Source organism: Schistocerca gregaria, chromosome X (assembly GCF_023897955.1).
Source record: "Schistocerca gregaria isolate iqSchGreg1 chromosome X, iqSchGreg1.2, whole genome shotgun sequence".
Taxonomy (NCBI): domain Eukaryota; kingdom Metazoa; phylum Arthropoda; class Insecta; order Orthoptera; family Acrididae; genus Schistocerca; species Schistocerca gregaria.
This window is the reverse complement of record NC_064931.1, coordinates 470502394-470519039: the sequence shown is the minus strand read 5'-3', so window position 1 is coordinate 470519039 and position 16646 is coordinate 470502394. Positions and strand designations below refer to the sequence as shown.

Here is a 16646-nt window from a genome sequence, read left to right as displayed (position 1 = left end):
TGATCCAGACAGTAACCCATCGAAGTGTCAGACAAACCCAAAAGCACTTAACTTTAGTGTCCTCGTGGGAACCAGTGCTAACACTGTATCAAGGTTTTTGGCACACTAACATTATTACTTGCATGTCAACAGCCTGAGAGACTAAAGAATTTTAAACACACTAATTTGTACAAAATTTGTCCAGCACTTTCTATTTATCAAGTCTGGAATGATAATCATTTAACTGAAGTCAGAATAAGTTAGTTTTAGGAGGACTGATGAGTAGTAAGCAATCTGTGAATCTACTCATAAATTATCTTAGTGTGTGTGAGATTGCTTGGTTGAGAGCCCACATTACCTTATGATGAAATATGAGAAAAATTAATGTTCATTTCATGCAGAAAGTACACGGAATAAATTTTTATCTTTTTTAGCTTTTAAGGTTTTTCAGCAGATGTGTGTTAATATATGTAAGAAGTGTGTGCTGTAAATAAGTGTGTGCTAGTCTTGGCTTCCCAAATATTTGTCTTTTACGGGCAGTGCACTATCAATTTCACTACATGAGGATGCCTCATGGAAGGACTGAAAACTGTGACCTATCCCACAGTTCCTCTTCAAACCTTCCATACTTCCATTACCTAATGTCACTGGATTCAATGGTGATCATTAGCAATGGGTAGTGAGTTTTAATAGCTTTTGGTGACATTCTGGAAAGTACCCAGTACCCACTTACTGGCTGTCAAGTTTGTTAACAAGGGTTAACAGTCACAGTTGCTCACAAGTTTTTGGTGATTCTTACCACTAACAATAGCAAACTCTGAAACAAATGTGGTATGTTTTATTGGCAACTGTTTTTTACCCAGTTGTCAGAAAGTATATAAAACTGTTTGTTTTTGGCTGTTATATGGTAACTCCTACTCAAATATAAAACTTGTTTATCCTGTAGAAGTGAATTATGCTATTTGTAGTCAACAATCATCCTAATTTTTTGTTTTGTTTTGATAAAGCTTTCCTACATTTATCAACTTTTCTCTTCACAGCCAAGTCCTTGTTATTGATTAATGTTCTTAATACTCTTCCTTATGTTCATCATAATCATGTCAATTTTCTATCTGGACTGCTGCTTAGCGAAATTTACCTTAGTGATGAAATGGGATTGTTAAATGCTTAATAACTGCCGTGATCTTCCTATGGAAGATGCAAGAGGAAATTAACTTGCAAAACTTGTTTTCTTCTGTGACTGAATGAGAATTAAGAGAGGAAGTCTGAGTAATTATGCTCCTAAGCTGGCTTATATTGCTAGAACAGATTATACTTTGTGATCATAGTCTCCAGGATAAAAATTCTAACTTTCATTGACTTATTTGACGTAAAATCACTTATATGTAAATGAATTACAGTTGTTTAAAAATACATGTTAATGCTTCCAATTTATTGTTCATTCACAGCAAGAATGTGAGTATGATAGTGTACAAGTTTTTAGTCGAATGGGAGATGACATTCTACGACGACATGGCGTGTTTTGTGGTTCAAAACCTCCACCTCTTGTTACCTCAGAAGGTAATAGCTTACGCATAGAGTTCTCTTCAGATAATTCCATACAGAAGAGTGGCTTCTCTGCAATATTTTTCACAGGTCAGTTAATTAATTTAATTCATATTTACACACAAAAATTATTTGGTGATGTAGGTTGTTTAAAAAGAGAAAAATAATGTCAAGATAAAAGTGTAACTTTTATAAGTGAATTCCAGTAGCTGTGACATTACATATTGTTTCCAAATCCATTTAAGGTTTTGTTGCTGACATGAGTATGGTATGTCAAAAAATATGCAATATTTTTAAATAATAATAATAATAATAATAGCAATAATAAAGGAAATGGCCTAGGAGGAAAGCAATTAATCAGATTCAATAAAATTATTTATCCTTGTTCCTTGGCAGCAGTCATTTTTCATTGTAATGACTTTTAACACTAGAACAGCAAAAAATGTGATGCACCTAGAACAGTGGGAAGGTGCCAATTGACCCCTAATACAATATGCATTAAAAATCCACACGATTAAAGCTACACCTGTATCCTACATATTTTCCATTGTATGAATTCATGATGTCTGAAAGAACAAGACTGAGTCAGAATCAGCAGCTGCGATACATATTACGTAAATTGGAGATTGAGAGAAGGAGGGGGGTGAGAAAAGAAAGGTAAGAAAGGAATTCATTATTTCAGCAGCATTGGGACTGCATGTGGAGTCAACAGTGACAAGTGTAAATGTGTGCTGGAGTGGGATTCAAAACCAGGATCTCCCACTTACTAGCCACTTGCATTAACCACTGTGCCACCCAGACACAGTGCTTACTGCAATTGCATGGACTGCCTTGGTATGCACCCCAGCCAAATGACACTCCCGTCTGCCCACACACCCTGTGCACATCTCCCTTGCTCACTACTTTGAGTCTCCAAAACATGATAGTGCATTCACACCAAAGGTGGTGGATTCATAGCTCATGGAGGCTAATTTACCTAATTTATATATGTATCACAGCTGTGGATTCTGTATGGTGTCTGTTCTTTATGACATGTCCAAAAGAACAGACACCACACAGTTATATAATTGATTCGACTTGATGGGCTATGAATCCACCACCTTCAGTGTGAATGCACAGTCATCTTCTACCTCCTGCTGGAATCTCAAAGTAGCAACTAAGGGGGACATGGATGGGGACTGTGAATAGGTGGTGCTAGAGGGTATGTGGGTCAGCTCAGTTGTGTATCAAGATAGTCCACACAACTGCAATAAACACTGTGTCCAAGTGGCACAATAGTTAATGCATCTGCCTAGTAAGTGAGAGATCCCAGGTTTGAATCCAGTACACATTTTCACTCATCACTGCTGACTCTGCATTACGTACCATCACATCTGACATCATGAATTCCTTCCCTTTCCTTTCCTTTTCCCTCTCCTCCCTTTCACTTTCAATTAACATACTCTATTTTCCATTCATCTACCCAGAAAAGTGACATATTTCTACAGCTCCATGCGTTTACAACTGCTCTGTCTGGGATATTATAAAATAAATGCATCTGCTATCTCCTAAAAGCAAGCTTAGTTGAATATTTATGAATCATTTTGTCAACAACATCCACACCACATTTTGTAACTTATAAAAATAACTGAGTGCTACTTCAGGGTGTAGTGCATTGAGAAAAATAACCTTCTCTTGGTACACTGTCAGTGTGTACTCTGTCTTATCAGTCTTCTTCAAGATGATGGTGGAACATAAGTTGTTCTTCTCCACAGGGATGGGAAGTTTTCAACAAATTTTGGTCTACTGAAGTTTCTTATAAAGCTGAAGGTAGGTCAAGGAGTTGTCTGTTGTCACATTTCTTTTTTGGTTTAGAAATGGCTCCTGAGGTAAGGAGCAATGTACTTTCCCAACAGCTGGTTGTCTGGTTACTTTTTCCTTACCAAGATATGAGAAGACATTGGAAATCTACTTGGATGTCATGTCTGCAGCTGCTGAAAATCTGAGTCTGTAATTGCCAGGTACGTTTGGCCTAAAGTGGGTACATTTGCACTTTGGTTTGCTTGAACGTAACTGGTCATCAGCTGTAATACAGGGGCTGGCTGAAAAGCAATGCCTCCAAAATTTTTATGTGTATTATTCTTAAAGCTTTTAAATAAAACAAACATTATTAATATTCTACCCATTTATTCTTCACATCTATTTAATTGCAGCCCTCTTCTACTAGAGAACTCTGAACTGTAGCATATAACATGGTGGTATGTAACCTAATTATTGCAGTGTATGAGAAACAGCATGCTGTAATTGAGTTTTGAATTTGAATAGTCAATCCACACATGGAGCAACCTTTGCTCCAGCATGACATGGTGGTATGTAACCTAATTATTGCAGTGTATGAGAAACAGCATGCTGTAATTGAGTTTTGAATTTGAATAGTCAATCCACACATGGAGCAACCTTTGCTCCAGCATGACAATGTGAGACAACAAATGAACCACCAATGTCTCCAACAATTTGACACCTTGGGCTCACTGTCATCAGTCATCCCCTGTACATTCCCAACTTTGCCCCATCTGATTTTCATCTGATATCAACAAACTGATCTCTCATATGGAGAAATGGGTTCATCACTGGGGTGACTATGTTGAGATTGAAATATGTAGGCATGAAGAATACAGGTTATAATGTTAATAATATTTATTTCATTTCAAAAGCTTTAAGATTTTTCACGTACAGAATTCAGAGGCATTGGTTTTACAGCATGCTCTCATATTTTCACCAGGACAATAACAGTACAGGCAGTTTTGTACAAACTTGTTCCATATTTGAGAAATAGAGTAAACTTGTCAACAGAAAGGCATTGAGTTTGAGATGAATTCTCATCAAAGTGGAGGAATCTCATAAGTTTGTGGAACTATCTGTTATTATTTTATCCATGATAAAATTCGGCCCCCAAGAAGACAATCAAACATCACCCAAGGATACACTTTCATCAAAAAAGAAAGGGCCTTTGGAGTACGTGATAGCAATCATTTCCTCCGATTACTCAATGATATCATCGGAGTGGTGTTTTTTTTATTTCATTTCAAGAATTTGGTTCTGTGTGTTTTATATGATGCAGAGCATCAATTAATTATGAAGAAGCTCAAAGGCACTGATGACAGACTCATCCACAAAGTCACAAGCAAATGCAGTGGATCACCCTTACTCCTTCAGGATATTTAAAACAGCCCATCTTCCAGGCAACAGCATGTTAACAACTTCCCATTTCCTTCCAGTTGTAGTTTCCATTTTCAGTGTTGTGCTGGATGACTCCAGAGACTGTTGTGGAAAAAATTGAGATGGGTAGTTATCTGTTGATGGTAACACACCTCCTATCTTCATCATCAGTTGTCTTTGGTAGAAAATCTCCATCTGAATTTGATAAGCCACTTTCTGATTCAGTATCTGAGTTCTCCAGAATATATGATATTACTTCTCTAGTAAGAACACACTAAAGCAAAATAACGGAAAATGCCAGTAACAGGCTATAAATAAATAAATAAACACTCACTGATCAGGTAAGTAACAACATAGAAACCCAAACTATGACTGAAAAGTTACATTAAAATATTCACCATGGAAACCTTTCAAACAATGTGTACATCACCAGTGAAGGCACTCACTGTTGACTGAAAACAAATATAATGCAAATACACTCTAAGCAAAAAAAAAAAAAAAAAAAAAAAAAAAAAAAAAAAAAAAAAAAAAAAAAAAAAAAAAAAGTGCACCACGAAGGAGTTGTACAAATTGGTCACAAATTGACATTCGTACAGTTATTGATAGAAGATGTGTAACTGTAAGCTTTGGTAGCCAGTGTATGAATGTGTGATGCTGCAGTGCTGCAGTGCAATTTCACCATGCAGCTGGCAAGAGTAATAAACAGGGGACACGTTGATACCAGGGCCTAAGTTCTTTACAAATTTCATTCCATCTACTCAACTGAACAGTAACTATGGCTCACAGCTGGGCAAGTGATTGATATATGCTGATGTCAGCATTTGAAAGAGGGTGTGTAGTTGGGCTCAAAGAAACTGGTTGGAGTAATCAACGAATTACTAAACTTTTGAATATGAGTGATGCCACTACTTGATGATATTGGCAGGAATGGGTGAACCATGGCCAAACATAGCACCAAGAAGGAAACATTTGACCCTGAGAGATGACAGATTGTGAGGAATGAGCAGTCATCAGAGATGCATCCAGAGAAACCATATTCATCATTACACGGTGTGCAACTGCTCCTTCAGTGACCACAAGGGCCATAAAAAGGCAGCTCATAGAAAGGGGACTGAGCTAATACAGCTTCCTGCACCAACTTCCATTCACCTCTGTAGACTAACAAGCCCATCTGCAGTGGTGTTGGGCACCTTTGACCTAGAATAACATTTGCTGGAGTAGAATTGTTTTCAGTGCGGGGTCCAGATGTGTCTGGGGACAACATGAACAGCCAAGGGAAATGAATCTGACTGTCACTTGCCATATGAACTGACAACAAGGAGTGATGATCTTAAGTGCCATTTTATTTTGTAACAGGACTGCTTTGGTTGTCATCTCCAGTACCCTTACAGCACAGTGGTATGTCATCAATATTCTATGCCCTGTTTTGTTATACCTTATGGCATGCCACTCTGTGGTTACACCTCAGCAAGATAATGCCTACCCACAAATAGTGAGAGTTTCGATTGCCCATCTTCACATTTGCCAAACACTACCTTGACCAGCAAGGTTGCTGGATACATCTCTCCACTTGAGAACATTTTGAGTTTATAGGCAAGGTCCTGCAACAAGATTGGGATTCTGATGATCTGACACACCATTTGCATCAAATGTGGCATGATATCTTGCAGGAGGACAACTAAGTTGAATAATTGCTTGCATAATGAGCAGAGATGTCCAGTGCATTACTTACTTGCTCATTTTGTGAAGATTTTTCTCTGGAATAAATCATCTTTTTAAAATTATAGTCATTTGTTTGTCTCTACATGTACATGACACCTACCTTTTTCTGCCCTACTCAGATAATTCCTTCGTGTTTTGTTTATTTTTTTAAAATTTATTTTATTGTTTTAGAGCATATCTTTGTAATTCCAAGAACACCAGTACATCAGTATTCTAAAGATTATTTATGATGGAGATCAACTGACCCTTTCACTGTTCTATATGTACTTCAGGAAATGTCCATGAAATCATATTTGAAAATTACGGTGCACTATTGTAAAAAATAGAAGAAATGGTAAAAAATCAAGAAGTTCAATGAAAACATAGTAAAACTGAATTTGTAATTACAGAAATAATATGGAAAAGTGTCTTTTGACACCTTCCACTGTTCTGGTATTATAAAAGGTGAATGACAAATAAATAATAGAAGTTGAACAGTGTGTATTTTTCTTTGAATACTAATATATTAACTTGAAAATCATCTTTATCATGTAACTCTCTTTTCATTTGAGATCATTTCTTTGATTATGTAAAAGTTCAATAGGCCATTTAACCACAGTAATTCTCTGTCTCAAGTTTTATGTCACCATTTACAATGATAATGTATTGCTGTGAAACTATACTTTCTTCTACAAATGTGTTTCTCAGATATTGATGAGTGTGCCACAAACAATGGTGGATGTCAACATGAATGCAGAAACACTATTGGTTCATACACCTGTTCTTGTCATAATGGATTCACACTACATGACAATGGTCATGACTGTAAAGAAGGTGGCTGTAAATTTGAAATTACTGTACCATCAGGAACAATTTCCAGTCCCAATTATCCAGATTACTATCCTAGTAGAAAGGAATGTGTCTGGCATTTTACAACAACACCAGGTCATCGTATAAAATTGGTTAGTATCACAAAAATGGTCATGTCACATCTTGTAAACATAACATATAAGTCAATTGTTCTGAATGTTTCTCCCCATGTATCAAATTTTTGAATATCAAACAATACATGTCAGTATTTCATACAGTAAACAATATAATAGCTGTCATTTCACATGTTAGAAATGTCTTATCACAACCTCAACTGTTTTGTGTACATCAGGTATAGTACTAACTAGATTACAATTTGAATAATATGTTGCATGTCACTCAGTCATTTTGTGTGTGAGCTTTTCAAAACAGTTAGATAGCTCATCAGAAAATGAGAAAAAGCTTTTAACTAGTCTTACAGTTATATTATTTGGAACCTCAGTATGTATGGGGATTTGGGTATCTCTTTTAAAAACTCTTATTTACTCAATAAGATATAATAAAATAGGTACTCTATAAAACTATGAGACAGAATTGCTGGCCAGTATTTCCCATTGGGCCAAATGTTAGTACTGCCAGTAGTCATATATAAAAGTATATGGACTATCCTAGTTTTTTGAACTAATAATTTCTTCATTGAGAGGGCGGGAGGGGGGGGGGGGGGTAAGGAGGATGCGACGGGGAGGGGGGACGAGATGGGTTGGGTAAGGTTAAATAGGAAGTATAGTTAATTAAGAAACAGAAGTGACAGGGACCTAAATGTTGTGAGGAAGAGGGGAGAATAAGTAGTCTGTCATACTGAAGATGCTATACATATTTGTATACTTTTGGTGAGCCCTCTTTTAGCAGACTGACCATCATTTCACAATAACCCCATTTGGAAACATACAGTGCCTACTTTAGATGAATCCCTCAGATCCTCCCTCTCTATTTCTTTCAAGTTTTTGTATTTACACTCCTGGAAATGGAAAAAAGAACACATTGACACCGGTGTGTCAGACCCACCATACTTGCTCCGGACACTGCGAGAGGGCTGTACAAGCAATGATCACACGCACGGCACAGCGGACACACCAGGAACTGTGGTGTTGGCCATCGAATGGCGCTAGCTGTGCAGCATTTGAGCACCACCGCCGTTAGTGTCAGCCAGTTTGCCGTGGCATACGGAGCTCCATCGCAGTCTTTAACACTGGTAGCATGCCGCGACAGCGTGGACGTGAACCGTATGTGCAGTCGACAGACTTTGAGAGAGGGCGTATAGTGGGCATGTGGGAGGCTGGGTGGATGTACCGCCGAATTGCTCAACACATGGGGCGTGAGGTCTCCACAGTACATCGATGTTGTCGCCAGTGGTCGGCGGAAGGTGCACGTGCCCGTCGACCTGGGACCGGACCGCAGCGACGCACAGATGCACGCCAAGACCGTAGGATCCTACGCAGTGCCGTAGGGGACCGCACCGCCACTTCCCAGCAAATTAGGGACACTGTTGCTCCTGGGGTATCGGCGAGGACCATTCGCAACCGTCTCCATGAAGCTGGGCTACGGTCCCGCACACCGTTAGGCCGTCTTCTGCTCACGTCCCAACATCGTGCAGCCTGCCTCCGGTGGTGTCGCGACAGGCATGAATGGAGGGACGAATGGAGACATGTCGTCTTCAGCGATGAGAGTCGCTTCTAACTTGGTGCCAATGATGGTCGTATGAGTGTTTGGGGCCGTGCAGGTGAGCGCCACAATCAGGACTGCATACGACCGAGGCACACAGGGCCAACACCCGGCATCATGGTGTGGGGAGCGATCTCCTACACTGGCCGTATACCTCTGGTGATCGTCGAGGGGACACTGAATAGTGCACGGTACATCCAAACTGTCATCGAACCCATCGTTCTACCATTCCTAGACCGGCAAGGGAACTTGCTGTTCCAACAGGACAATGCACGTCCGCATGTATCCCGTGCCACCCAACGTGCTCTAGAAGGTGTAAGTCAACTTCCCTGGCCAGCAAGATCTCCGGATCTGTCCCCCATTGAGCATGTTTGGGACTGGATGAAGCGTCGTCTCACGCGGTCTGCACGTCCAGCACGAACGCTGGTCCAACTGAGGCGCCAGGTGGAAATGGCATGGCAAGCCGTTCCACAGGACTACATCCAGCATCTCTACGATCGTCTCCATGGGAGAATAGCAGCCTGCATTGCTGCGAAAGGTGGATATACACTGTACTAGTGCCGACATTGTGCCTGCTCTGTTGCCTGTGTCTATGTGCCTGTGGTTCTGTCAGTGTGATCATGTGATGTATCTGACCCCAGGAATGTGTCAATAAAGTTTCCCCTTCCTGGGACAATGAATTCACGGTGTTCTTATTTCAATTTCCAGGAGTGTATATTTATTTGTGACCAACAGTCTTAAGGATATTATTTGAAGTTGGAATATCCTTTTGGTAGTCACTGGATTTGGTTCCTCTTATTAGTTTTTCATACACTCCCTTCTAGTCCCCGTTAGTCTGAGAGGTTTTTGGGTTTTATTTTTTGTGAGCTCTTGTAATCTTTTTCCTTCCTTTGATTTTGATCTGTTTATTAATTTTCTTTTTGTTCTCATTAGTGCAGCTTGCAGAAATAATGCATTAATTTCTATTTTTTCTCTTCTTTACATTTTTAAGTAAGTGGATTTGCCTGTGATCTTTAGTGACATCATAAAGAACGTTTTTCCATGTTCTCTCTCACATGAAGTTGTAATTGCACCAAAACAAATGCCAGTGTTACATGCAGATAGTATTGACTTATTTACTTCTATGTTATGCAATTAAAAATATGAGTATTTTAAACAGTTTCATTCAGTGATGCCCTCCAGGTAATTTTGTGTAACTCATCTTAGGCACAAAATATTGACTGTGCTGTAGAACGTAACTAGAAATATTTGTAGGGTTCTCTCATGTACACCTTGTTGTTATCTGTTTCAGCAGCTAATAACGTTAGCTACAGAATTTTTGTAGTACATAATCAGTTTAGGTTTGTGATTAGTATAACTATTTAGCAAGTGAAATAAGGTAATCTCCACAGGCCTCTACTGAAGCTAAATTCAGCGAAAAGAGGATTGAAATACATAGCTATAGAATATTCTGATAATATCCTCATAGAAATCAGATGTCTAACAAACAGATTTGTTTTCAAATCCTGATTAAAAATGCTTATCCTTGATTTCTCGTTGTGTACCATAGAGGACTTCTAGAAGTGTGTAATTAATTAAACACCTGTAAGTAATCTGTGTGTAGTTATATATTTACATATATTTTTAAAGAAAATTGGGTGTATCTTCTCTTCAAATGACATTTCACATATCATTAGACTAATTGTGAGCAGGATTTGTAGTAATTAAACCCAAGAAAAATGACATGTGTTGAATGGATTTCAACATATCTTCTGAGACAATATTTCAGTGCATACCTTCTGCTACTCAAAGGAGATTAACAGGCTTATTCAGAAACACATCTAATGCAGCCAGAAAATTAGCAACATGTTATTAGGTGCTATATTGGATTTTGTCCTCATATTTATGACATTGATTGTTCTATAAATTTCACATTAATGTCACTCTGTCATGTGGTGGAGAAATTAACTTTATTTAAATTCATTATGCAATTACCAAAAGCATCTGCTACACAGATGAATATCAAAGACATTGGATAGTAAAATTGTGGATCAATTGAGCTATCCATCTTTCAGACTGATGTGACTTGTGCTTTCTTTTGATTATTGGGTACAGTTTTTTGTTCAAAGGGTGTATGTAAAAGAGGAGTTGCCTCAACAGAAATTTCTATATAGAATCTGTTATGGGGTTCCATCAAGCCTGGAGCTTTGTTTACATTACATGACTTCAACTATATCTCAACTTCATTGTCACTAATATCTGTACCATTCACATTTGCACTGTTTAATGTCTCACATTGGAGCAGCAATTCTGGATTTTCCTTTGTAAAGGAATATTTCTGCTCTTACTTTGCTATATTCTATTTGAGTTCATGAGTCATCAATGACTGTTGGGTACAAACATTGATGCAATTGATAATATGTACATATGATGAGAACTTATTTGGATTTTGTAAGATATTATTCTGTCAGATTTTGCTGCAGTAGTCATTGAGAGTTTCAGGAATTGCCCTTTTGACAGTCAAATGTGTTTCAATTAACATATTTCTATCTATTATCCAAAGCTTTATTTTACATGTATTGTGCAATAGACATTTCCCATTTAAAAGTTTCTTTATAGAGACGTGTAAGAAGAATGGTTCTTCTTATCATGAATTGTTCTGCTGAGTGCAAATCTATCCAGTGCTTGGTCCATTATTTTCGTAAACTTCAGTACATTTCCTGTTCATGATCCTGCCATGAGCTGAATGTTTCTGATTCCTTTTGAGATAGATCAATACTGTTTCTTCACCTTGTGTACTAAACATTAAAGTATTTCAACGTGTTGTTGTTATCTTGTGTGTATTCTTTACAGTCAATTCTTCACCTTGTATACTACACATACGCACTGAACATGCAAATATTTCAACATGCTGTTGTTGTCTTGTATGTTTACAGTGAATTCATTCTGTTTCAGACTTTTGTTGAATTTGAGATGGAACCACATCAAGAATGTGCATATGATCATGTAGTCCTGTACGATGGTGATTCTCCTGATGCTCACACATTAGGACGTTTCTGTGGCTCCAAGGCTCCTCACCCATTGCTGGCAACAGGCAATGAGATGCTAATGGTTTTCAAGTCAGATGCTTCAGTTCAGCGTAGAGGTTTCCTTGCAAGGCATACTACAGGTACTAGACATTTCACTTTTCTCTAGATATATTTATTGTGATATACTTTAATAAACTGAGAGTGAAATGACAATTTAATGTGACACATGTACACATTCACGAAACTATATTTTAAGATCTATTCAGATAGAATGTTCATATTCCTACACAGTGAAAAAACGATGAAGCATATGTCAGAACAGAATCATGTATATGGATGTTAAAATTTTTTAGATATTTTCAGATCCATTAATACTTATCAAAACAAAACAAACAGTACAACTGGGTCCAGAAATGCATACATTCTTAGATCTGAAACTTGTTCATAGGTAAGGTATAATATGATGTCTATTCATGGTGCTTGTTCATAGGAGTTGCTCAATGTTACTTCTACACAAGGCAATGCATTTTCCTCCATTATGGAATTACAGATCATGCACCATTGAGGTTGACTCTGTTGTAGTTGTTGTATCTGCTGAATGCAAAGAAGAGAAAGTTTTGTAATATCTGCACATTATTGACTAAAGAGGCATGGAACAATTTCTTCAAGTCTCCATAACCAACAGTCTAGATGATTGAGGTGTGCAGAATGTGGGGTCCAAGGTAAGGGGCCTCCTTGAGCGACCCAGTGCTCCTGTAACGTGGTCATAAGATGTTCTTGGATATGTTCTGGTGCACCATTATGTGTGAACCATATGTATAGTCTTTTGTGACATGTCATAGCCTCTAGTAAGGTAGGAAATAAGATAATGGAAAATCCTTAGTAATGAGTTTCATTTAATATCTTCAGTAGTATGTATGGTCCTATTGATATACCAGCAACAACACATGTGCACCTGTCGATTGAGAAATGGTGTTATTGATACCCTCTTTCTGCAACTAAATTGGGAGTATAAAAATACATAATATTATCTCTTGTGAATCACACCTTGTCAGTAAATAAAATATTAAGTTTGAAAGTGCACCTGCACCACACTTTTTCAGTGGCCATTAATGGAACTTCAATTTGCCATGGTGGTATGGATACAGTAATTCTTCATTAAGTTCTACCCAGAAGGAATGATGACTCTGACCTTCTGCTGCTGCTAATCATTGGATACTGCTTCCAGGATTTCCATTCACTGAATGTAGCAAACCATCCTCTATCTGAGGTGTGTGGATGGAGAGATGCTTTCCAATATTTACCTCCTGATATGCTAGATAAACTGTATCCTTAAGACACTGGAAAAGTCAACCAAACAGTTATCAGATGGTTCTCTGCACTTTCAGTGTAGAGGAGATGGTCTCATTGACTACTTTCATTAGACCATGTGAGGCGAGACTAGTTCCTTTAGACCAAGTGAGGCAATGCAGGGGTTAACACATGAGTCAGATTCCTTAGTAAAATAGTTCATATCTCTATCCAGCTATCTAGATTTAGGTTTTCCATGATTGTCCTGAATTACTCTGGGGAGATTGATATGAAAAGATTGTGGTTGATTTCCTTCCCCATCCTTTCGTAATCTCAGCTGGTGCTCCTTCTCTAAGGCCTCGATATTGAGAGGACATTGAACTCCAATCTTCCTTCCTTATTTTACTTTCATTTGCTAAATCACAGTAGAAAATCATATCCACCATACCATATGTGGAGCAGTTACTTTCCATTGGTAACAAATGGACAAAAACAGAAAGTGAAATGTACTAAACCATACAAACATGCAAACAGCATGTTAACAGTAAAAACAGAAGTAAAGCTATTTGTGTAAGTAGGTACAACACCACAATAAGCACACTCTACAAAAAAAATTAGTCACTCCCAGGAGACATCATGCTAATATCATGTAATATCACCTTTAGCCTTGTCCACCACCAGTATCTGAGTGGTGAGCATGACAGAATGTCAATCCTAAGGGCTCAGGTTCAATTCCCGGCTAGGTCAGAGAGTTTCACCACTCATCATCATCATCATCATCATCATCATCATCATCATCATCATTGCACCCCCATTGATGTGCAAGTCTCCATAGTGGCGTCGTATCGAAGGGCTTTCACACGGCAAATGGTCTACCTCATGGAAGGCTCTAGTCACACAACGACCTTTAGCCTTGACAATTACCTCAATTTAGCAAGCATGAAGGTCCACAATTATTTTCAAGTATGCTGTATCTAGCTGAAGACACTCATCAATGATTAGATCCCTTACAGCTACCAGATTGTGAGGATGTTGATTGTTAGGTTTCACCTGATGTTCCATATAGTTCTTGACATTTTCTATGTGATTAATCTTGGGTGGTTTTGTGGACCAACCTAGGTGTGACAGAGTGCCTGACACAACTGACTGCAGACCAATTAATGCTCAAAATAATATTTATCTGAAGTACTATACCTCACAAGGACATCAAAATTTTTATTGACACTGATGATGGAATGCCAGTGCAATGACTGTTCTCATATCTACAATCAAATGCATCCCTTTCCCTATTCTAAACAAGTATCCATATCTCAAAGAGAAAAATATTGAGAAATTCATACTGAATATGCATATCAGAACTCCATCAGACAAATAGTGTAGTAGCCTACTATTTTGACCTGTTAACTGTCTAGTATGTGCCACTATGCTTTTCATTTTAAATATCTGCGAGTTGCAAAAATGAGATGTGGCTATATAACTGACAAGTGTGGAACTTGATGGTCATGGCATGACATTGCTGTTCACTTGCTCCACAAAGACATCTTGAAGGGAACTCAATGATTCCATGATCTGGTACTAGATCCCAATATTTGATGGTCCCATTGATGAAGTGGGTGTCAAGGCACTGATGGACTGTTAGCATAACACTGAAATATTAGTACAGCTACTAAACATATTTGCTCTTACTTCTCAGCCAAACTAATTTTTTCATATTACCATTACCTTGCGATTTAGACAATAACTATTGATCATGAAATGGCCAGCAGGTGGAGCAAAAAGGCTGTCTAGTGATGATACTCAGTCTTGAAATTGAGTGTAACATCTGGCTACCATAAGAATGAATGTGTTGTGGACATGTGACGCAGTAAGGAAAGTAACACAGAGCAAAGATGAAGAATGGAGAGTCATTGTAGCAGTGATATGGGCCACAAATGAGGAAGTCCACTAACATAAGGGGCTTTGACAAAGCACAGATTGTTATGGCCCAGCACCTGAAAATAAGAATCTTGAAAATGAGAAAACTATTCACATGCTACTGTTGTGAGCATCAATGGAAAATGATTTGTGAAAGTTGAAACAATGAATAAATGTCAAAGTGATAAATGTACATGCCTCATTACAGAATGAAGAGGTTGGATACTTGTCTATGTTGTAAAGCAGACCTGATGACAGAGCACAGTGTTGATGCAGGCACAAATTTTTCAGAGCTCACTGTTTTGCACACATTGTTAAGCATGGAGCATGTTAACCCAATAAGATCATCAATTACAATTGCAGTTGGGATGGAATTATGAAGATTGGACTGTGGATCAGTGGATATGTACTCACTGTTTGGATGAATCATGTTTCTCATTACACTAGGTCACTGGTCATATCAGGATACATCATCATCAAACATAATGACTGCTTGAAACATGTCCAGTGCCAGGGATGCAGGCCGGTGGGGGCAGAATTATGCTATTTGGGACAAACATGTAGGCTTCCATAAAACCTGTGATAGTAACTGGAAGCATAATGACAGCTGTGGACTGTGCGAACATCATAGCAGATCTCCTGCATCTCCCAATGCTTGATGTATTCTCTGATGGCAATGGCATTTCCAGCAAGATAATTGTGTATGTCACAAGGCTAGAATCATATTACAGTGATGTGAGGAGCATGATAGTGAATTCACATTCATGTCTTGGTCACCAAATTTGTCTGATCTGAACCGAATGGAGCACTTACATGATGCTACTGGGTGTCACCTCAGCATCCACAAAACACTGGCCAATAATTTATGAGCATTGCATGACCTGTACATATGATGGTTTCAGAAAAGTTATTGTCTTCACACAGAGAATGCAGCACTACCCGTGTGTTCTTTTCCCCCTTATATTGGTACACATGTTAGTAGATACCACATAAAACTTGAAATCATTCCAGGCAGCAGTTGACTGTAGGCAGTTGTTTGAAGCAGTTGTGGTGAATGAGGTGTTGAAAATGGAAAACGATTGAGTGTCATGCAGTGATTATATTCTTCTTAAAAGAAGGTTTAACACTGACTGATATTCATTTGTTACTTGTAAATGTGTATGGCAGCTCTATACCTTTAGTTTCCACGGTAAAGCAATAGATGGTCAGGTTTCAACATGAAAGCATCCAAGATGATCAACACATTGGATATGCAAAAAGTGCAACATAAAGTGTATAATATGATTTTGGAAGATTGGCATATAAAGATGAGGGGAATTGCTAATGGTCTAGGGATATCGAACAAATATATTGGTCACATCTTGCATGAGGAACTGAGCATAACAAAGCTTTGAGCAAGATGAATGCAATGTGTGCTCACTGTGGATCACAAACACAATCACACAACAGTTTCTGAAACGAGCTTGGTGAATTTTTTCA

At 38.3% G+C, this 16646-nt stretch overlaps 1 protein-coding gene across 1 annotated transcript in view; it reads left to right on the top strand.

The window, feature by feature from the left end:
• LOC126298241 (tolloid-like protein 1) overlaps positions 1 to 16646 on the top strand; it is a 549015-nt gene that overhangs the window by 478082 nt on the left and 54287 nt on the right. The window contains exons 13-15 of the mRNA XM_049989546.1: positions 1428 to 1614; positions 7132 to 7385; positions 11890 to 12103. Coding sequence (XP_049845503.1) covers positions 1428 to 1614; positions 7132 to 7385; positions 11890 to 12103 — 655 coding nt within the window. The remainder of the gene's footprint in view (positions 1 to 1427; positions 1615 to 7131; positions 7386 to 11889; positions 12104 to 16646) is intronic.